This window comes from Microcaecilia unicolor, chromosome 1 (assembly GCF_901765095.1).
Source record: "Microcaecilia unicolor chromosome 1, aMicUni1.1, whole genome shotgun sequence".
Classification (NCBI taxonomy): domain Eukaryota; kingdom Metazoa; phylum Chordata; class Amphibia; order Gymnophiona; family Siphonopidae; genus Microcaecilia; species Microcaecilia unicolor.
In genome coordinates, this window is record NC_044031.1 from 432,885,005 (window position 1) to 432,904,902 (window position 19,898).

Sequence of the window (19,898 nt, forward strand, 5' to 3'; positions counted from 1 at the left end):
TCAGAAATATTAGATGCAGAGGTTTGAGAAAGTAATTATGCTGATTTGAATTCTCTTGGATGAAGAATCGTGCAGCTGAAAGAACTCTGGGATAAAGTTATTAAAAATGCAGACTGGGGAAAGCTATAAGATATTTTCAGTATGTTTGAATATCCCTTGGGGCGCTGTCCACTTCTTCACAGAACAGAGGAAACAGTTTAGTCTTACCAAAGTAACTGCCTCGATCAGGCCGTCCCTCCAAAGTAAGCTGCCTTTTGTTAAGGATCAGATTTAGATCTTAAACAAAAGAAGGGCAACCTCCCTCCCCACAAATCTGGGGGACCCCTCCCTTGAAAAAAAACAGAATTCAACGTAAAATGATTTCGTTTAGGAAACTATCTAAATGCCAAAACATCATCATGCAGGTAAATGGATTTTCAGGCTTTTTGTAATTTCTTCCCTACTTAATGCCCTTAATCCTTTGAAGCCACAAGCCAATCAGAATATATAAAGAGTCTGACGAGAAGATACCAGTTGTTCACTACGCCAAACTCAGGAGGACTGTGTGGAGGTAAGTTTCAAGCAGACAATGCAAAACCTGTTCAAACAATCAGCAAATCTTACAGAGAACTGTCACAAATATACTTTTCACCCCCTACCCAACTAGCGAGCAACAGACACATGCCATAAGTAAAAGGGTAAATATTAAAACCCCTTACGTTAAACACTTTAACCTCAAGTGAGAGGGGATACATGACATTGATCTTTAACCTAGTCCTTGTGGATTCCCAAAATTGTTTTCAGGATATCCACATTTAACAGGCATAAGCTATGTACACATAATAAACGCAGTACAAGCAAATCTCTCTCACATATATTCGCCGCAGGCATCCTTAAAGCCTGGTCAGTAGATCCCCCAGGCTCAAGTTGAGAACTACTGATGCAGGTCATCACTAGTAAACAAAACTGCTCTCTCTATTCTTAAATTGGACTATCTGGAGATTTGAAAATAGGTCATTTTTAGTTTCAGTGCAAAATATATCGCACCTCTTTCCAAAATCCAAGTAATTTCAGTCTTTAGTTGATGGTGGGTCTCATATAACCAGTGATTCCCAAACCTGGTCCTGGAGGCACCCCAGCCAGTCAGGTTTTCAGGATATCCACAAGGAAGATTCATGAGAGAGATTTACATGCAGTGGAGGAAGGTGCATGCAAACCTCTCTCATGAATTTTCATTGTGGATATCCTGAAAACCTGACTGGCTGGGGGTTCCCCCCAGGACAGGTTTGGGAAACACTGCTCTACTGGTTGCCTAAAGTTATATGCTGGGATTATGTGTGTTAAACGTGAATTCTATAACGGCAAGTATATGTGTAATTGTTATTACAGAATACAGCACAAGTCCACATTTATGTGTCTAACTTTAGGTGTGAATACTTATGCTAGCTCAATGGCTGGTGTAAATACTAGTATTCTACAATCCATGTGCATGGCACGCCCCTGACTTCCCATGCCCATCCCAGGTCCATGCCTCCCATGTAGTTGTGTGCTATGGATTTTGCAATGCAATTTGCAGAATACTACTACTACTACTTAACATTTCTAGAGCGCTACTAGGGTTACGCAGCGCTGTACAATTTAACAAAGAGAGACAGTCCCTGCTCAAAGAGCTTACAATCTAATAGACAAGTGAACGGTCGGTTATGCACCTAATGCTAATTAGTGGCACTCAGAATCAATTAACACCACATACAGCCAATTGGTTGCTGCCAACTGACAGCTCATTATTATATTACTTGCTATCTCGCCTATCAGCAATGCCAACTAAGCGGCTTACAGACTAAGAAAGAGAGAAAAAAAATCAGCATGCTATTATCATAATCTGAATTTTGTATCTGGGGCAAAGAAGGGTTAAGTGACTTGCCCAGAGTCACAAGGAGCTGCAGTGGGAACTGAACCCAGTTCCCCAGGATCAAAGTCCACTGCACTAACCGTTAGGTTACTCCTCCACTCCAACTCTGTGCGCTAAGCATACAACTGTGCACGCAAGTTTCCACAATTAGGGGGTAAATATGTATTTTATATATGTACTTTACAAAATACATTCATACCTTGCAATTTCATCTCCAGGAAAACACCCGTGCAAAACATGTGCTTTAATGTGTGTGTGCAACACTCCCAAGCAAGTCTATAAGCATCCATTTCTACACAAAAAAGGCTGTTTTAGTGCAAGAAAAGTATATAAAATTACCCCCCTCCCAATGCTGTCATCAAATCTATTCATTTTTTTTTGGCAATTCAAACAGATTATGAAATTCTCAAAGCTAATAAAGAAATAGATGTGAACTTATATTTTCCTTCAGAATTGTTAGATTTGAATATGGCGGTATTTACCTGGTTGGTCTTTTTATCTGAACTATTTATACAGACCTAGCATTGAGCAATAATAACATCAAATTAAAACCAGCTGGAGAAGCTAAATCTACTTTTCAAGAATCATACTTTGTGGATGGACAAACTCAGCATGTTATTATTACATCCTTTAAGGCCCTCATCATTCTGAGGTATTTGGCCTACAGCTAAACCCATTTATTTAGAATTCCAAGTTATTATAGCATTTTAGCATCACATCTTTAACTAAAGAAGCCTACCCTGTTCAAATTTAGCTTATTGTACATACACACAAGTGTCTTAGCTCAGCAGCTTCCTGTAACCCAACCTCTCTCATCTTATCCTGCACTCCACCTCCTGAACTGTGGTCCTCAGGCCAAGTTGCTACTATCTGTGGCCTTCTCCATCATCTGTTTCGCCAAATGCCTGGAAAGACCTTCCCAAATTACTACATCTGGCTCCCTCTGTGGCCACATTGAAGTCCTGCCTGAAAACCCACACTTGACATTGCTTCTGATTCCTAATCTGTCTCTCCAATCACTTCCAAAATTCCAGGGTTGTCACAGTTCACATGCCTTGACCAGGTAGCAGGCTCCTCCTATGGTGGTGTTATATACAGTAAAGTAGTAGTGATTGCATCCACAATGGTTAATCTATTCCCTCCATTCCTGGTAAAGTTTCTACTATAGATTCTATCATGATTCCATTGCAAACCATCTGTTACTGGATGACAGACAAAACAAAGAAACTTGAACTTCAAACTAGAAGATGAAGAATGAAAGGAAATGTTGGTCTAACACCCTGACTATATGTTTCCTCCTTACTGATCATCTGCCTTATATTCCTCCTTTCCTCAGTGTCTATCAGGTGAATTTTCAAAAGAGAAGGGCGCCCATCTTCTGACACAAATCGGGAGATGGGCGTCCTTCTCGCAAGGTCGCCCAATTCGGCATAATCGAAAGCCAATTTTGGGCGCCCTCAACTGCTTTCCGTCGCGGGGATGACCAAAGTTCACGGGGGGCGTGTTGGAAGTGTAGCGAAGGAGGGACTGGGGCATTCTTAGGAGATGCGCGTCCTCGGCCGATAATGGAAAAAAGAAGGGCGTCCCTGATGAACACTTGGGTGACTTTACTTGGTCCATTTTTTTTCACAACCAAGCCTCAAAAAGGTGCCCGAACTGACCAGGTGACCACCGGAGGGAATCGGGGATCACCTCCCCTTACTCCCCCCCAGTGGTCACTAACCCCCTCCCACCATAAAAAAAAGTTTAAAAATATTTTTTTGCCAGCCTCTATGCCAGCCTCAAATGCCATACTCAGGTCCATCGCAGCAGTATGCAGGTACCTGGAGCAGCTGAACTGGGTGCAGTGTACTTCAGGCAGGCGGACCCAGGCCCATCCCCCCCTCCCACCTGGGACACTTGTGGTGGTAAATGTGAGCCCTCCAAAACCCATCACAAACCCACTGTACCCACATGTAGGTGCCCCCCTTCATCCCTAAGGGCTATGGTAGTGGTGTACAGTTGTGGGTTTTGGGGGGGGGGGTTGGGGGGCTCAGCACCCAATGTAAGGTAGCTATTTACCTGGGACCTTTTTCTGAAGCCCTCTGCAGTGCCTCTTAGGGTGCCCGGTTGGTGTCCTGGCATGTGAAGGGGACCAGTGCACTACAAATGCTGGCTCCTCCCATGACCAAATGGCTTGGATTTGGTCATTTTTGAGATGGGCGTCCTCGGTTTCCATTATCGCCAAAAACCGGGGACGACCATCTCAAAAACGACCTAAGGCTGAACATCTCTAAGGTCGACCTAAATTTCATGATTTGAGCATCCCCGACCGTATTTTTGAAATGAAAGATGGACGTCCATCTTGTTTTGATAAGAGTTGCCCTGCCCCTTTACAGGGCCGTCCTGCGAGGACGCCCCGTTCGATTATGCCCCTCTATGTCAACTAGATTGTAAGCTCCACTGAGCAGAGACGGTCTCTTCTATGTGTCTGTAATGAGCTACGTCCAACTTCTAGCACTATATAAATATTTAATAGTAGTGGAAGAAGTAATTTCAACAATATAAAACTCCTATGTGGCAAAGGAACATGGCACAAATAGCACAAAAAAGAAGTACAAAAGGGCTTTCAGAAGTGAAACAATAGAGAATCCTTTAATGAATAGACCCCAACTGGGCTGTGTTTCAGCAACATATGTCTGCGTCAGGGATCAACTGAACAGAATCTCTAGTTAAAAACTCAAAGGTATCACTAGTCCTCAGGCAATAACATGAAAGTGCAGTCAGCAAAATGTGGAACCGCGTCTTAAAACACTGTGTCTTGAATCACAGTGGTTTTCAGCGACACCACCAAAGACAGTCATAGCACCAATGGAAAGAAACAGATCTGCAGACTTTGCCATTTAACATTCCTGTTCCTAATTGCACAGGACAAGGATCAGAGTGCATGAAATGCGCAGGTGAAGACAATTAATTTTATTCACTCTAATCAAAACTTACTTTGAGTTTGATCAAGCCATTTACTGTCCTTTGCTTAAACTGTTCTAAGACCACAACGAATGGGACCACATAGTTTGCTCAGCATTGCATGCAAATAATTACAAAACCATTTTAGATGTATTGATATCCTGAATAAGTACTTGGCAGCTTATCTTTTTCCCCACAGGATGAAGATATATTGGTAGGTCTTAGCATCAAAGGCTGCTCATAGTACACAGCACTGTACTTACGAGAGATCTGGAACTCTGTCTAGAAGGAGGGAAGAACTGTCGCACATTAGTGGGCGTTTCCTTTTCAATCGAATGTCTTCTCTGTGGTCGCTGCCTCCTCTCAGGCTGTGGGGTGGAAGATATGGGCAGGAACTTTGGCGGTACTAAAGATTTAATCAATGAAAATTAATTCCCTTGCAGGGTGTAATATTCACAGATGAACTGCTTTAGCCTCTACAAGCCAACTCCTGTAGTGCATCCAGAGCAACATTTTTTGTTGCAAATCTAGGGCATCAATCATCAATAATAAGAAATATGCAGTTATGTCCAACGGACTTTCTAACACTGTGCTCCATGAGGGTAATTTTCACAAAAGCATCTCTTCTCTTAAAAAACTGCTTTAGTCACAGAAACAGGGTTGTATGAAATTGCTCGCCCTATATATGTCCATAAATTTATGCTCATGCAACCTGTATGGGCATACATTTACCTGAACCACACACAAAAAAGCAGAAGATACCCTGAAACAAACAATAACTACCAAAAAAATCGAAAAGTGGGAGCAACCAAAGAAGTTGCAACACAGGGATATTTATTAAAAGCAATTCAACTCAATACATATCTATGTAAAAAGACTCGATGCACTCTTGCATTTTAGTACTATGCGCACCTGGTGCAGGAGTCTAAAAACTTCATTCTGAGTTGATATCAAAGAAATGTCCAGGTTATTATCCAAAAGAGACACAGATAAGTCACCATCAATAGGTGAATAGAATCAAAGATGGCCACAAGCATTCAACAATAACCACAACAGCTGACAAATGGTAAAAAGCCAAACGCCAATAAACGTCTGCACTAGGAAAACATAAACCGCTCACCGTGTTTGGCTTTTTACCATTTATCAGTCAGATGTTGTCCTTATTGTTGACTGCGCTTGACAATCTTTGATGCTATTCACCTATTGATGGTGATTTATCTGTGTCTCTTTTGGATAATACGCTGAACTTTTCTTTGATATTACCTCAGATTGAAGATTTTAGACTCCTGATGCGCATACTGCCGAAATGCAGGACTGCGTCAAGTCTTTTTACATAGATTTGCATTGAGTTGAATTGCTTTTAATAAATATCCCTGTGTTGGAATGTCTTTGGTCTCTCCCCCTTTTTGTTGGGGTTTTTTTTTGGTACATACATTTACCTGTCCAGAGTGGAAGCGCTCCTGGGGGCAGGGCTGGGGAGAGGGGTCAGCACTTACATGTGCACACAGGCTGGAACACAAGGACCCTGGACAGTGACCGGCTGAAATACGGAACTTTCTATAAACTTGAAGTAGTGACAAAAAAAAGCTCTTGCCTAAAAGAAGACAACAAAAGAAAAAGACAGAGAAAGGGAAAAGAAGAAGAAACCGAAGAGGGGAAAATAAAAATAAACAGAAAAGGCTAAAGGAGAAAAATGAGGGTTGAAAAAAAGTGGAGAGAGAAAACATATAAAGTAAGGAAAGGAAAAAAAATTGAATCAAGTAATTTAAATTTCTAATAAGTTCCTTACCCTTTTTGACTGCTGTGGTTTCACATACAATCTCTTCTGACTGAGGAGATGCACTGCTGGTGTTTGCTGACTGCTGCACGGATTCCTCCTGCAGAGAGGTAAGAAAAGGAGGGCTAACAGTGTTTCTAATCCAGCCACATATGCAAACCCTCACCATTTTTCTACCAAGAAAACACTTGCCAAAACGGAGATCAGCCTGTCCTGTGTGAGTGCAGCCTGACCTCAGTTAAGTAGTTGGTTCACTAATACAAATCAAAAGTGTTGGTAGAAAACAAAACAAGAAAGGAGATGAAAGGACAGTGACCCAGCATTAGGTGGTCACAAGCACAAACAGGTGGTGGCCCAGCACAGCAGGAATAGGAGGTAGGGGGGAGGGGGAGGAGAGGGTGATGGGAAGTATAGAAGAGCTGCAAGCACAGGCAAGTTAGGAAAGGGATAAGTAAGGGGGAGGCACTAAAGAATAGAGGACCTATAGGGAGGCAGGTAACAAGACAGGAAGTCTGGGAGGTGGGGAAAGAGGTGACCTCTGGGAGCAAGAAGGGCAATGCCTGCAAGGTGCATTCACCATTTTAGCCTGCTGCTCCCACCCGCCCCATATCAAGGAGATAGGGACATGTTGAAGGAGTGGAACGCCGGTACTACCTGAATACTACTGAGCAACAGGACAACCTCATGTTTTGTGCCTACTGATGGACTTTTACTTATGCACTCTACCTCTGCTTTTGGCTGTTTGGCCACACCTTATTACTGCACTGGACATTTGTGCCTTATCCAGTTTTACTGTTTACTAACAAAACAAGTTTGCTGTTTACTAATGTACAGACAGAATGCAGGGCTATTAGACATATAGCTTGTAACAGTAGTTTGCAAGGCCTATACAAGACCAGCTTGCACGTAGCAACGCCATCTGAATAGGCGACCTTGGAGGGTGCTGACACCCCCCTGCATTCCTGAGCCGCACCTTATCTCCTGTGCTAGAAAGGAGCATTGTGTGTGTACAGAATAAGCTGCTAAGTTTCGTTTTTCTTGCCAGTATCATTTCAGTGTTATGACGTGTGTACGTACTGGGACTACAATTTTGTACTGTAAGAACTACAAATGTTTACTGCGCATGACAGGTATGACGTGTAAGGGGCCAAATGCGCAGGCCCAGTAGGGAAGTATAAATGTAAGCGTCAGATGATTTATGACACACAGTGTCCCGAGGCTACTCGGTGCTGTTCACTTGCTAGCAATAAAGTTGCCTTGTTCGGAACCAAAATTTGCCTTTCGTCTCCTGATTTCCCACCTGTTTCATTGGCGACCCAGATGGGACAGAAGTAGAAAGGGGAATCGGATTATATTCTTCCCCTCCCCCACTGCGGTCGGATCGGGTCATCGACCCCCACCTGAGAAGGTGGTGAGTGGCCACCGCTGATTTCAGCGTCCATCTCCCGGAGGAGGGCCGATCCACTCCGCCTGACTGTAGAGGGGGCTGTGTGGTTCCGACAAGGCACCTTTTTCCATTTCAGAGAGAAGCGTACGACGGCGCAGCCTGCGACCCCGGCGGACAGGCGAGTATACTCTACGTAGTGACCGGCCCAGTAAGGACCGAAGAAGAGGCGTGATCACCCTCTTTTAGCCAGTGACTAATACGGACTATTGGTATCCGACTAGGTCCCGAAACTCACTAGGCTCCGACGACGAAACCGAGCGGCGAACGGGAGGGTTTCTTGTGGCGTATGAAAGTGTGTGAATGGGCTTGCAGTTCCAGGCCGGGCGACCGCGTCCTGGTCAGGCCGAGTGTTGACCCTTCTGTGTCTGGTGGAACGAGACCCCTTACTCCTCCACCTCCCCTTTCCCCCTTTTGTCCGTCACCTGTCCTTTGGCACTCAGGTTAGGATGGGCGGGGGTGGGTCCTCACCGTTAGATTTAATGACGGAACACTTTAGCGAAGTGTTCGACCTAGATAAATGTAGCAGGGCCGGGATGATACAGAGATGTCAATTTATGTGGCCAGGGCTAGGAATTGCTGGATGGCCCCCGGAAGGGTCATTCGAGTATGAAAAAGTGGCGGCGGTCATGAATATTGTTATAATTGAGGGAAACCCAGGCTGTCCCGAGGACATTCCATACATAGAAGCGTGGTTGGATGTAGTCCGGGATCCGCCGGCTTGGGCCCAACGGAAGGTAGAAAAGGCCGCCCTTATGTTGGTAAAGCAGAGAAAAGGCCGGAAAACCAAACTTAGAACCCTGCCGACCCATGCCTTCGCTCTCCAAAGCTCGGCAACCGCTGCCGTCCCGAAGGCCGCAGGGACCGCCCCCATACGGCCTACCGCCCCTAGCACTGAAGCCACTGAGACCACGCCCCCTGCTACCAGAGTCAAGGCAGGAACTACGCCCAGTACCACCAACACACTTTCTAGAAAAAAACCCCCAAAGAAAACCGCAGGGAAAGTTCAGGGTTCGGCCGAGAAGAAGCCTCCAAAAGCCCCGATACTTGCTACGGCGGAAGCATACGAAGACGACATTGCGCCGCCGCCCTATGCTCCTATGTACCCTGACCTTACGGGCCTAGCAGAAGGCCCCGCTGACGCCGAGACTTCCGGGTCAGAGTCGGATGCCGGGGAGACGTCCCGCCCAGCCTCACCTGAGTCACCTGGCCTCGCAACCACACGGAAGAGTAAACGGGTTGTGAAGAACATTACTCGGTTCCCCCAATCGAGTCCGCAACAGGCCCTTCCGTCCAGCCGAAAAGGGGGAACCTCCCACTTATTCCCAGTTCGACAGTCCACCACCTATACCCCTAACCCGGCGGAAGGGGGGGGGCCAGCCCATCGAATCAACAGTTTATAGCCACGTTCCCTTCTCAAGTGCCGATTTGTATAACTGGAAATTCCATGGGCCGTCCTACGACCAGAAACCCGAGCAGCTGATAGAGCTGGTGGAAGGCATTATATACAGCTATAATCCAACTTGGGCAGACCTTAGGCAGTTGAGCGCCCACATCCTGACCTCTGAAGAACGCCGCCTTTTACAACAAAATATGGAGCAAGCCATCCGGGATGCGAATCCGGCCCATGCCAATTTACAGAACCTAATAGAAACGGAGGCGCCCATCGCTGCTCCCACGTGGGACTACCGAACCGCCGAAGGCCAAACCTTTATCCGCCGATACCAGCAGGCGTACCTGGCCGCCTTAAAGAAGGGGAAGCAGAAGGTTACCAACATGGGAAAAATCCACAGTGTAGTCCAACAAAAGGACGAGAGTCCAGGGGACTTCCTTGAACGACTTATGGAAGCATTCAGAAGGCACAGCCCGATAAATCCCGAAGACCCTAAGAACCTCCCAACCGTGGTTATGAGTTTTGTTAGCCAGTCAGCACCGGATATACGAAGAAAGCTACAGAGAACGGAGGGGTTCGAAGGGATGAGCCTAAGCCAACTGAAAGCTATAGCTGATCGCGTATTCGGATATCGCGACCAGGAGGAGAAGGTGGAGGCCCGGAAGGAATCGACCAGACGGATGCGGGAGAAGGCAGATGTGTTGGCCACGGTGCTGGAAGAACGAATGAGGTCTAGACCAAAGGGGAGGGGCAGGAGAACAAGAGGAACGCGGTCCCCCATAGGGCGTAACCAGTGTGCAAATTGCCGACAAGAAGGACACTGGTGGGCTGATTGTCCAGAGGAGATACGGGACAACCCGAGAGAAGAGGAATCATGGGACCGGCAGAGAGAGGAGGAGACCGGCGACCGCACGGGGGCCCCTAGGCGAGGCCGTGGAAGGGGCCGAAGAGAGAGAGGACGGGATGACCGGAGGGAATGGCAGATGGCTGTGGACGCTACCCGAGACAGCACAGCATGAAGAAACCGGGAGGGCAGAGTCCCCACTGACCCTCTGGTGGAAATTCGGGTGGGGACAGAATCTATGAAGGCCTTACTAGACACGGGGGCCCAGCGATCTGTTATCACCACTGCCATAGCCCCAGCCACGAAAGAAACTATACCAATTGTGGGAGCCTCCGGGAAATCCCTTGCGGCCCCCCTCCTCAAAGAGCGCCAAGTCCAGATCGGAGGGACGATGGTGTCCCATCAGTTCATACACATCCCTGGATGCCCGGTCCCCTTGATTGGTCGAGACCTACTCTGTAAGCTCCAGGCCACCTTGAAGTTCAAGACTACGGGTGAAGTGGAAGCTCGCTTTGAAGATCGGCCAGTGACACTTATCTGTCCAGTAAGAGAAGAATGGAGACTACACGTTCCCCCAACTGTAGGACCCGGCGACTGCCGTTACGACCAGAACACCCCTTTCGCCCAGCAGAGGCGAGCCATAATGGATGAAGTGCCTGATGTATGGGCAGAATTGAACCCCGGCGGACTGGCCGTTAACGCTATCCCCATCTGGATTGAGCTCAAACCAAATGCTCAAGTTGTCAACCAAGGACAATACCACATCCCCTATGCAGCCCGGCATAGTATGCATACACATCTACAGAAACTCCTTCAACAGGGAGTCCTTAAACCAATCAGATCCGCATGGAACACCCCATTGTTGCCCGTTAAGAAACCAGGAACATCCGAGTACAGACCCGTCCAGGACCTGAGGAAAGTCAACAACCAGGTAGCCGACATAGTTGCCCTCGTACCAAATCCATACTCCATCCTAGCCCAAGTGCCATCTCAGACCAAGTGGTACAGTGTCATTGATTTGAAGGACGCCTTCTTCTCCATCCCTCTTGCTGTCGACAGCCAAAAGTTGTTTGCCTTCACGTGGGAAGACTTGCAGACGGGAACCAAGCAGCAATATACATGGACCCGTCTTCCCCAGGGGTTCAAGAACTCGCCTACCCTCTTCGGCGACCAACTCGCCCAGGACCTGAAGACGTATCAGGACGAGTATGGGCCGGTCGTCCAATACGTGGATGACCTGTTGGTGGCCCGTGAAACGTACACCGAATGTGCTGAAGCTACCCTCTACCTCTTGAAGACCCTGGAAGCCCAGGGGTACCGGGCCAGTCGCAAGAAGGCACAGATATGCGAGATCGAAGTCGAGTATCTGGGGTTTCGCCTCCGAGAAGGAACCCGAAGGCTCGGTATCCCCCGAACCCAAGCTATTCGCAACCAACCCACTCCTGCAAACAAGAAGGAATTACGGGCACTCCTCGGAGCCGCTGGATATTGCCGCATTTGGATCATCAATTTTGCTATCCTGACCCACAGTTTGTATGCCAAGCTGAAGGGGCCTGAACTCGAGGGCCAGGATCTCCAGTGGGAGAAAAGCGAACTGAAAGCCCTTCAGGACCTTAAGGATGCCCTTGCGGCTCCACCAGCGCTCGGACTGCCAGATGTGACTAAGCCGTTCCACTTGTTCATCGACGAAAAGAAGGGATTGGCACTTGGAGTCCTCACCCAACTGGTCGGTACCTGGCAACGCCCTGTAGCATACCTCTCCAAGAGCATGGACAACGTGGCACGAGGATGGCCGGGCTGCCTACGAAGCATTGCGGCTGCTTGTCTCCTGATACACGAGGCCAATAAACTCACATTCGGCCAAACACTTTTTGTGACCACACCCCACACCATCCGCGGCCTACTCGAGAGCCACGGACCCAGATGGATGACCAACTCCCGATTGGTCAAATACCAAGCCCTCCTGTGCGAAAATCCGGAGGTGCGGATCCTGGACACGACCAACCTCAATCCTGCCACCCTCCTTCCGGCCCCTGAACCACCACTCCACGACTGTGAAGAGGTAATGGCCACTGTGCACTCGAGCAGACCTGACCTGAAGGATCAACCCTGGCAAGGGGGCATCACCCTTTTTACCGATGGAAGCAGCCAGGTGATAGAGGGAATTCGAAGAGCTGGCTATGCGGTGGTGTCTGAGGACCATGTGATCGAGGCTATGGCTCTGACACCCGGAACATCAGCCCAGAAAGCGGAGCTAATCGCCCTCACCAGAGCCCTCCTGTGGGCTGAAGGAAAAGTTGTCAACATTTACACCGACTCCAAATACGCTTTCCTCACCCTCCAGGTGCACGGAGCCTTGTACAAGGAGAGGGGATTTCTGACAGCTGAAGGGAAAGGACTTGCAAATGCCGCTGAGATCTGCCAATTACTCGAGTCGGTATGGAAGCCGAAGAAGGTGGCTGTGATGCACTGCAGGGCCCACACTGGAAGAACGGACCCTATCGCCCGGGGAAATCAGCGGGCAGACGACGCTGCAAAAAGGGCAAGTCAGCTCCCCTACTCCTCTCACCCTCCTGACCCCGTACTCGTCGTCCAGCTCCCTACGGAGACCCCTATCTACACCCCCCAAGAAACGGAATGGGCCCAACAAGAGGGTCTACAGTCACGCAATGGCTGGTGGATACTACAGGATGGGCGCATATGGATACCCGAAGCCCTGGCCTGGACGGTAGCCAAGGAGGCTCACGACCGCACCCACCTGGGCAGGGACGCCCTGGGGCGCTTACTTGAGAAGACCTACTACATCAACAAACTATCCCTGTGGACCAAAAACGCTTCCAGCCGATGCGCGACTTGTGCCCGGAACAACCCTCGAACGGGGCCCGGCCCTATGCCAGGACATGTTCTCCGAGGCACCAGCCCTTTCCACGTGTGCCAGATTGACTTCACACACATGCCCCCGGCGCGCGGCTACAAAGCTATCCTCGTCGCCGTGTGTACCTACACCGGATGGATTGAAGCCCAGCCTACTAGAACGGAAATGGCTAAAGAAGTTACCTCCCTACTGCTTCATCAAATCCTACCCAGATACGGCCTCCCCAAGCAAATAAACTCTGACAACGGCCCCGCCTTCGCTAGTGAAGTAACACAACAGCTCAGTACCAGACTGGGCCTCGATTGGAAGTTGCATTGTGCCTGGAGACCCCAAAGCAGTGGAGTAGTGGAGAGGGCTAACCGATCCCTGAAGAACCAGCTAGCCAAGCTCTGCCAAGAAGCAAAAGCCAAGTGGCCCGACCTGCTTCCACTGGCCTTGCTGCATCTTAGGTGTACCCCCAAGGCTACCGGCCTTACTCCCTACGAGATGATGTATGCTAGGCCACCACCACTACCCTCCTTTCCCGACTCCTTGCAGATACAGGGTGAGAGTTCCTTAGTGAAACAGATGAGAGCCTTACACCAGGTAGTGCAAGACATCCAGCAGTACACTGAAAGAGTAGCTCCCTTGGTCCTCACCAATCCTACGCACAGGTTCAGGGTGGGAGACGAGGTCTGGGTAAAAGAGTGGGATGAATCTGACTGCCTAAAGCCAAAATGGAAGGGGCCCTCCCTTGTTCTCCTAACGACCTCCACCGCTGTTAAAATTGCAGGAAGCCCAGTGTGGATACATTGGACCCGATTGAAGCCTGCTGCTCCCACTAGCAGCACCCTGAAGCGTTGGACTGCGCACCAACATCCTGACGCTCCATTACGGCTGACTCTAAGAAAGACGTGAACCACCAGATTCATGCCTGCCCAGCAACAGGAACTCAGTTTCTGGACCCACTGCGTTTTTGGCTCTCTCTTTATCGCAGCCTTCATCGTGGGCCTCATTATCTTCTTGCTGCAAAAGCTCGGATACCTCCCACCACATATATAATGCTGACCATCTTCCTTCTCCTGTGTGCAGTTCCGAGCTATCATCCTGCCACCCTGAGCCTGAATTGCACTGAATGTTTGCGCCTCGTGCGCCACCGTATAGAGGGAGGATATCACCTAGTCACTACCCTCATTCACCAGACGCAGCCCCCGGAAGGCGATTGCCAGCTTCTCCCGACTTGTGCCCTCATCACTCCGAATGGCCTCCAACAGTTCCACAGATGCCTCCAAGGAAATCTCACTATCTGCCACAGCCCTACCAAACCAAGATACTACAATGTCACCCTCAGCGTAGGACTCCCTGCGTATGTGGCCGGACCTCCGGGAGTCGAGGGAGATTGCATTCTGTATTACATTAATTCTACTCGTATCCTTATCGGTGGCATCCAAACTGTAGCAACCCTCACCTTCGACGTCTGTGCCGCCATGGACAAGCACCCTTGGTCTCGCAAGTGTGGTAGCCAGAGTTGGCGAGAGGCATACGTTAAGGACCACAAGTATGTCTGCCCCTTCAGTCCAGACATGAGATGCTGCTCCCCGTGGGTGTGGCTCCCATGCGCCGGCGACACTCGAGCCTCGGGCTGGGACCGAGTATGTGCTTATACGGGAGGAGGATATGCCGGATGCGCCGGCCTGGGCGAATTTCGTCGAGGTTCTGGTAACTATGTGTCCCTAGACTGGCCCATCCGAGGACACGACTTGCCCTGGAGAGGAACGTGGGGCCTCGGCATTGACGGCGGAGGAATGGATCCGTTGACATATATTACCATATATCAGAGTCTCGAAACGAAGCCTCCTACGCACTACCAGACTACTGTTGTCGGCTACCAAGACGTATTTGATGAAATTGCTCGTGCTGAGCAGACCGAGACTAAATTCCCCATTTCCCCAGAAGCCCGAAATATGTTCCTCAATTTGGCTGAAAACATCGCCCTCTCCCTCGGAATTGCCAACTGTTTCATCTGTGGAGGCACCGACATGGGTGAACAATGGCCCTGGGAAGCGAGAGAGATCCGACAACACACATGGGATGCACTCAACACCACTAACATTACCTTTCCCCAACGGCCGAAGCCGTACGAATGGGCCCTGAGAACAAATATCATAGGTACCCTCTGCGCTAGTCGAGCGCCATCGAAGCGTTACTCTGTACCAGTGGGAGACTCTGCTTGTACGGGGGTTCTTCAGTATAATGGCAGCCGGACGACCTGGTGGCAAACGGACAACCTGCCCGCCCCGGAGCCTATCTGGACAGAACCCACCTTGAACACGACATGGACATACGGAGGGAACGCCTCCCTCAAGTGGGTAGCCCCGGCGGGCTACTACTATATCTGCGGACGCAGGGCCTATGAACAACTCCCGACCCGCTGGTACGGTACCTGTCTCTTGGGCACGGTCCGACCTAGTTTTTTCCTTCTGCCCATACAAGTCGGCGAAACTTTGGGTATCCCCCTATACGTGGAAAAGGGGCCTGATAACCCTACCCGACGAAAACGGTCTTTCCCAATCATCAAGCCCAAAGTCCAGATTGGAGACTGGAAGGACAACGAGTGGCCGCCTGAACGTATCATTCACTACTATGGACCGGCCACATGGGCTGAAGATGGTACATACGGGTACCGCACCCCTATCTACATGCTGAATCGCATTATTCGCCTACAGGCCGTACTCGAAATCCTTACTAACGATTCGGCCCTGGCCCTCAATATCCTAGCTCGACAGAACACTAAGCTCATTACCGCCGTCTACCAAAATCGCTTGGCTCTTGACTACCTCTTAGCCCAGGAGGGCGGGGTGTGTGGCAAGTTTAACCTCAGTAATTGCTGCTTACAGATTGATGACCAGAGCCATGTCATCAGGGAAATAACTGACCGGATGGTCAAACTAGCCCACGTCCCCGTCCAAACCTGGAACAGTGCGTGGGATTGGACTTCCTCCCTCACCAGCTGGCTCCCAACCTCCGGGAGCCTGCAAGGCCTCCTCGTCATGGGTGGCCTGTTCTTGCTGTCTTGCCTAATAATACCTTTGTCTCTCCCCTTAGTTTTCAGGTGTCTCCGCTCCACCATGGAAAGCATCGCTGATCGCCGTGCTGCTGCCCAGCTTATGGCTCTCCAGATGTACTCCCCCATTCCCCAGTCTGATGAAGCTGACGATGAAGCACCTTGTGGCTGATGTGCACTTTGAACCCCCTGAGTCACTCAATGGGTCATCACCCTTGTGCCAGCAAAAGACCGGCTACAAAGGGGGGGGGATTCCACTAGGGGCCCTCCGTCTCGACCCCGGCGAAGCAACCAACGGCTGTGCAAGGGCTTAGGGCTCGCTTGTTGCCTCCCTCGCTAACTATCCTTGTCCTTTCTTTACTTTTCAGGGTTCATGGAGGTGATACTCTCCACCAGAATGGATGTTCAAGTATCAAAAGGGGGGAATGAAGGAGTGGAACGCCGGTACTACCTGAATACTACTGAGCAACAGGACAACCTCATGTTTTGTGCCTACTGATGGACTTTTACTTATGCACTCTACCTCTGCTTTTGGCTGTTTGGCCACACCTTATTACTGCACTGGACATTTGTGCCTTATCCAGTTTTACTGTTTACTAACAAAACAAGTTTGCTGTTTACTAATGTACAGACAGAATGCAGGGCTATTAGACATATAGCTTGTAACAGTAGTTTGCAAGGCCTATACAAGACCAGCTTGCACGTAGCAACGCCATCTGAATAGGCGACCTTGGAGGGTGCTGACACCCCCCTGCATTCCTGAGCCGCACCTTATCTCCTGTGCTAGAAAGGAGCATTGTGTGTGTACAGAATAAGCTGCTAAGTTTCGTTTTTCTTGCCAGTATCATTTCAGTGTTATGACGTGTGTACGTACTGGGACTACAATTTTGTACTGTAAGAACTACAAATGTTTACTGCGCATGACAGGTATGACGTGTAAGGGGCCAAATGCGCAGGCCCAGTAGGGAAGTATAAATGTAAGCGTCAGATGATTTATGACACACAGTGTCCCGAGGCTACTCGGTGCTGTTCACTTGCTAGCAATAAAGTTGCCTTGTTCGGAACCAAAATTTGCCTTTCGTCTCCTGATTTCCCACCTGTTTCAATGTCACAGCATTCCACAGAGTACACAGAACTATGTTTCAGACCAAAGCAAGGTCAAAAGTCATGTGGTTGTTGTCCCATGCTAGCAGTGGCATGGATGATGTCTAAGATCAAGGGCAGTTCCCCTCTTGTATGGAGGGGGCCAGTGCCAGATTAACAGATGATCAGCGAAGCCTACCTCAGACGTGGACGGAATGGGGAGGCTGAAGGCTTCAAGACAGAGAGTCAACGGGTATGAGAGGGAAGATGCTTTTACGGCAATCCCTTGAGCAAAGCTGTGATGTTAGCGCCTGGACATGTCGGCGGTATATGCCCCAGGTGGAGCAAAAAGCTACAGAGTGATTATGGCAGAAAGAGAGAGAACTGTGTGACTCAAAAAGGCTAGGCCGCTTGCCTCAAATGCTCTAGATAGAAATCGAGTCATATATTTGATTGTTTATTACTGTAAAATGTATACATGATTGGAAATTACTTGCTATTGTGAATAATTCATAGATATAAATTGTAGAATGCTGCAGCCACAATAAACTCCACTCTTTATCGGATAACTGGTCAAGTGTGAATATATACTGTGTATGGTCTGGACTGAAAGGAGAGTGCTGAAGTAACACCTGCCGGATTTGTGTGTCTGACTCACTACATATGTAATGAATTCTTAACTCCTCAAAAGCAGGGTCGAGTAACCATTAGGCAGACTAAGCAGTCGCTTAAGGAAACAGCTTCTGGGAGGGGCAAAAAGCAGGTCAAAGCAAAATGATCAGCCATGTAAGCTTGAAGAGCCATCATAGAAGGCAGTCAATTTTCAAATAGCCCATTTACCCAGGTAAACAGCATTTGGAAACTGCCCTCATTGGGGTAAATTTATAAAAGGCAGGCTTTCTGATCTTCAAATCAACAAAAGGGGGACCTATTTTGGATCTGGTCCTTACTGAAATGCAGGACCTGGTATGAGGGGTAACAAAGGGAGGGGCTGCTTCACAATATTGTATATTTTCCCTTTTTTACCTGACTGTTCATTTACAATTCATGTTCTATATATATTACCAATTGTATATGTATTCTGAAATGACATAAGTCATGATGGAAAATTGTAAGAGTGGAGGAGTGGCCTAGTGGTTAGGGTGGTGGAATTTGGCCCTGGGGAACTGAGGAACTGAGTTCGATTCCCACTTCAGGCACAGGCAGGTCCTTGTGACTCTGGGCAAGTCACTTAACCCTCCATTGCCCCAGGTACAAATAAGTACCTGTATACAATATGTAAGCCGCACTGAGCCTGCCATGAGTGGTAAAGTGCAGGGTACAAATGTAACTAAAATAAAAAAAACTAAAATAAAATAAAAAATAAGCCACATTGTACCTGCAAATTGGTGGGAAAATGTGGGATACAAATGCAACAAACAAATAAATAAATAATGATCACAATGCAATCAAGTTTATCATAATCATTAGAAGAACATGACCTGTTTTGTCATTACTGTTCATGTGTTTCCTTCTGTTGCTTTGCGCTTCAATAATAATATTTCCCAAAAAACAAGAAAAAGAAAAGAAAACTTCTGCTGTAATATTTAATCTACCTTCTTAGAATGGATGTCTCTTTTTTACCATATATACTCATTTATAAGTCAATCTCACATATAAGTTAAGGGCAGTTTTAGAACTAAAAATGGCTAAAAATGCTGTAACCTGTGTATAAGTCAAGGCTAGGTCCCACATTGCTCCCTTTCTCTCCCTCCCCTCCACCTCCAGGTCCCATATTGCTCCCCCCCTCCCCGCTCTTCTTCTCCAGCATCTCCCTTGTCTTTCCGAAACCCACAACCCTTCCCATAGCTCACAGCTTCATACGTTTCAACAGCAGTCACAACAGACTTAAAACCAGACGGAAACAGTTAAATCATCAGATATTAGTATGTGAGGATTATATATTTATTTCTCACTGCTAAGTCTTCAGTTCACCATTCTCTCACTTAACTTTGGCAAGTTCATAAAGCAAAATGTACTAGAAAAATCACTGACCCTCCCTATCCAAGGAGAATGTTTTTTTCAGGAATCAGTATTTCTCAGCACACACATACACTCCTGTTTTTCTTTTAATAGCAATCAGAATTTCATTCACCAACTCTTTCTATAACAATGTCTCAGCTAAACTTCCTCTTCAAACCTACTGCTTGAGCCATTAGCCAGTCAAATGGCTTTTAGCTATAGCTGCCTCCAGGTCACCTGATAATTGTCATGTACACTTCCCTGCAGGTATGTCCTCCTCTCTATGTACATGCTCAGTGCAAACTTTCAACCACCCAGAACATTTACAGATTCTAAACAATCACTACTATTTATTTTTATCACTCTTCAGTCTCACTTGCCACCTCCTCCAAACCTCTTCTCTTTAAATTTGAGCATTGTTCAAGCTTACCTTGACTTAATAGTTCTTCTTATACTAGGGACATATATAGCACTGACTCTATTTTCTAAAGTAACTTCAGCACAGCCAGTGTCTGTCTAGCCTACTTCCATGAAGCTAATATAGAAAGAGTATTAATGTGGGAATGGCCCATAGAAACTATTCTAATCAACTAAATTACTG

General features: G+C 48.0%; 1 protein-coding gene across 5 annotated transcripts in view; it reads right to left on the reverse strand.

Annotated features, from left to right (window-relative positions):
- The window catches only part of SPIRE1 (spire type actin nucleation factor 1), a 305,419-nt gene that overhangs the window by 31,316 nt on the left and 254,205 nt on the right, over positions 1 to 19,898 (reverse strand). For all 5 annotated transcript variants that reach the window (XM_030212367.1, XM_030212391.1, XM_030212383.1 and 2 more), the window contains exons 10-11: positions 6,627 to 6,714; positions 5,101 to 5,243 (exon numbers count right to left, since the gene is read on the reverse strand). In XM_030212367.1, coding sequence (XP_030068227.1) covers positions 5,101 to 5,243; positions 6,627 to 6,714 — 231 coding nt within the window. The remainder of the gene's footprint in view (positions 1 to 5,100; positions 5,244 to 6,626; positions 6,715 to 19,898) is intronic.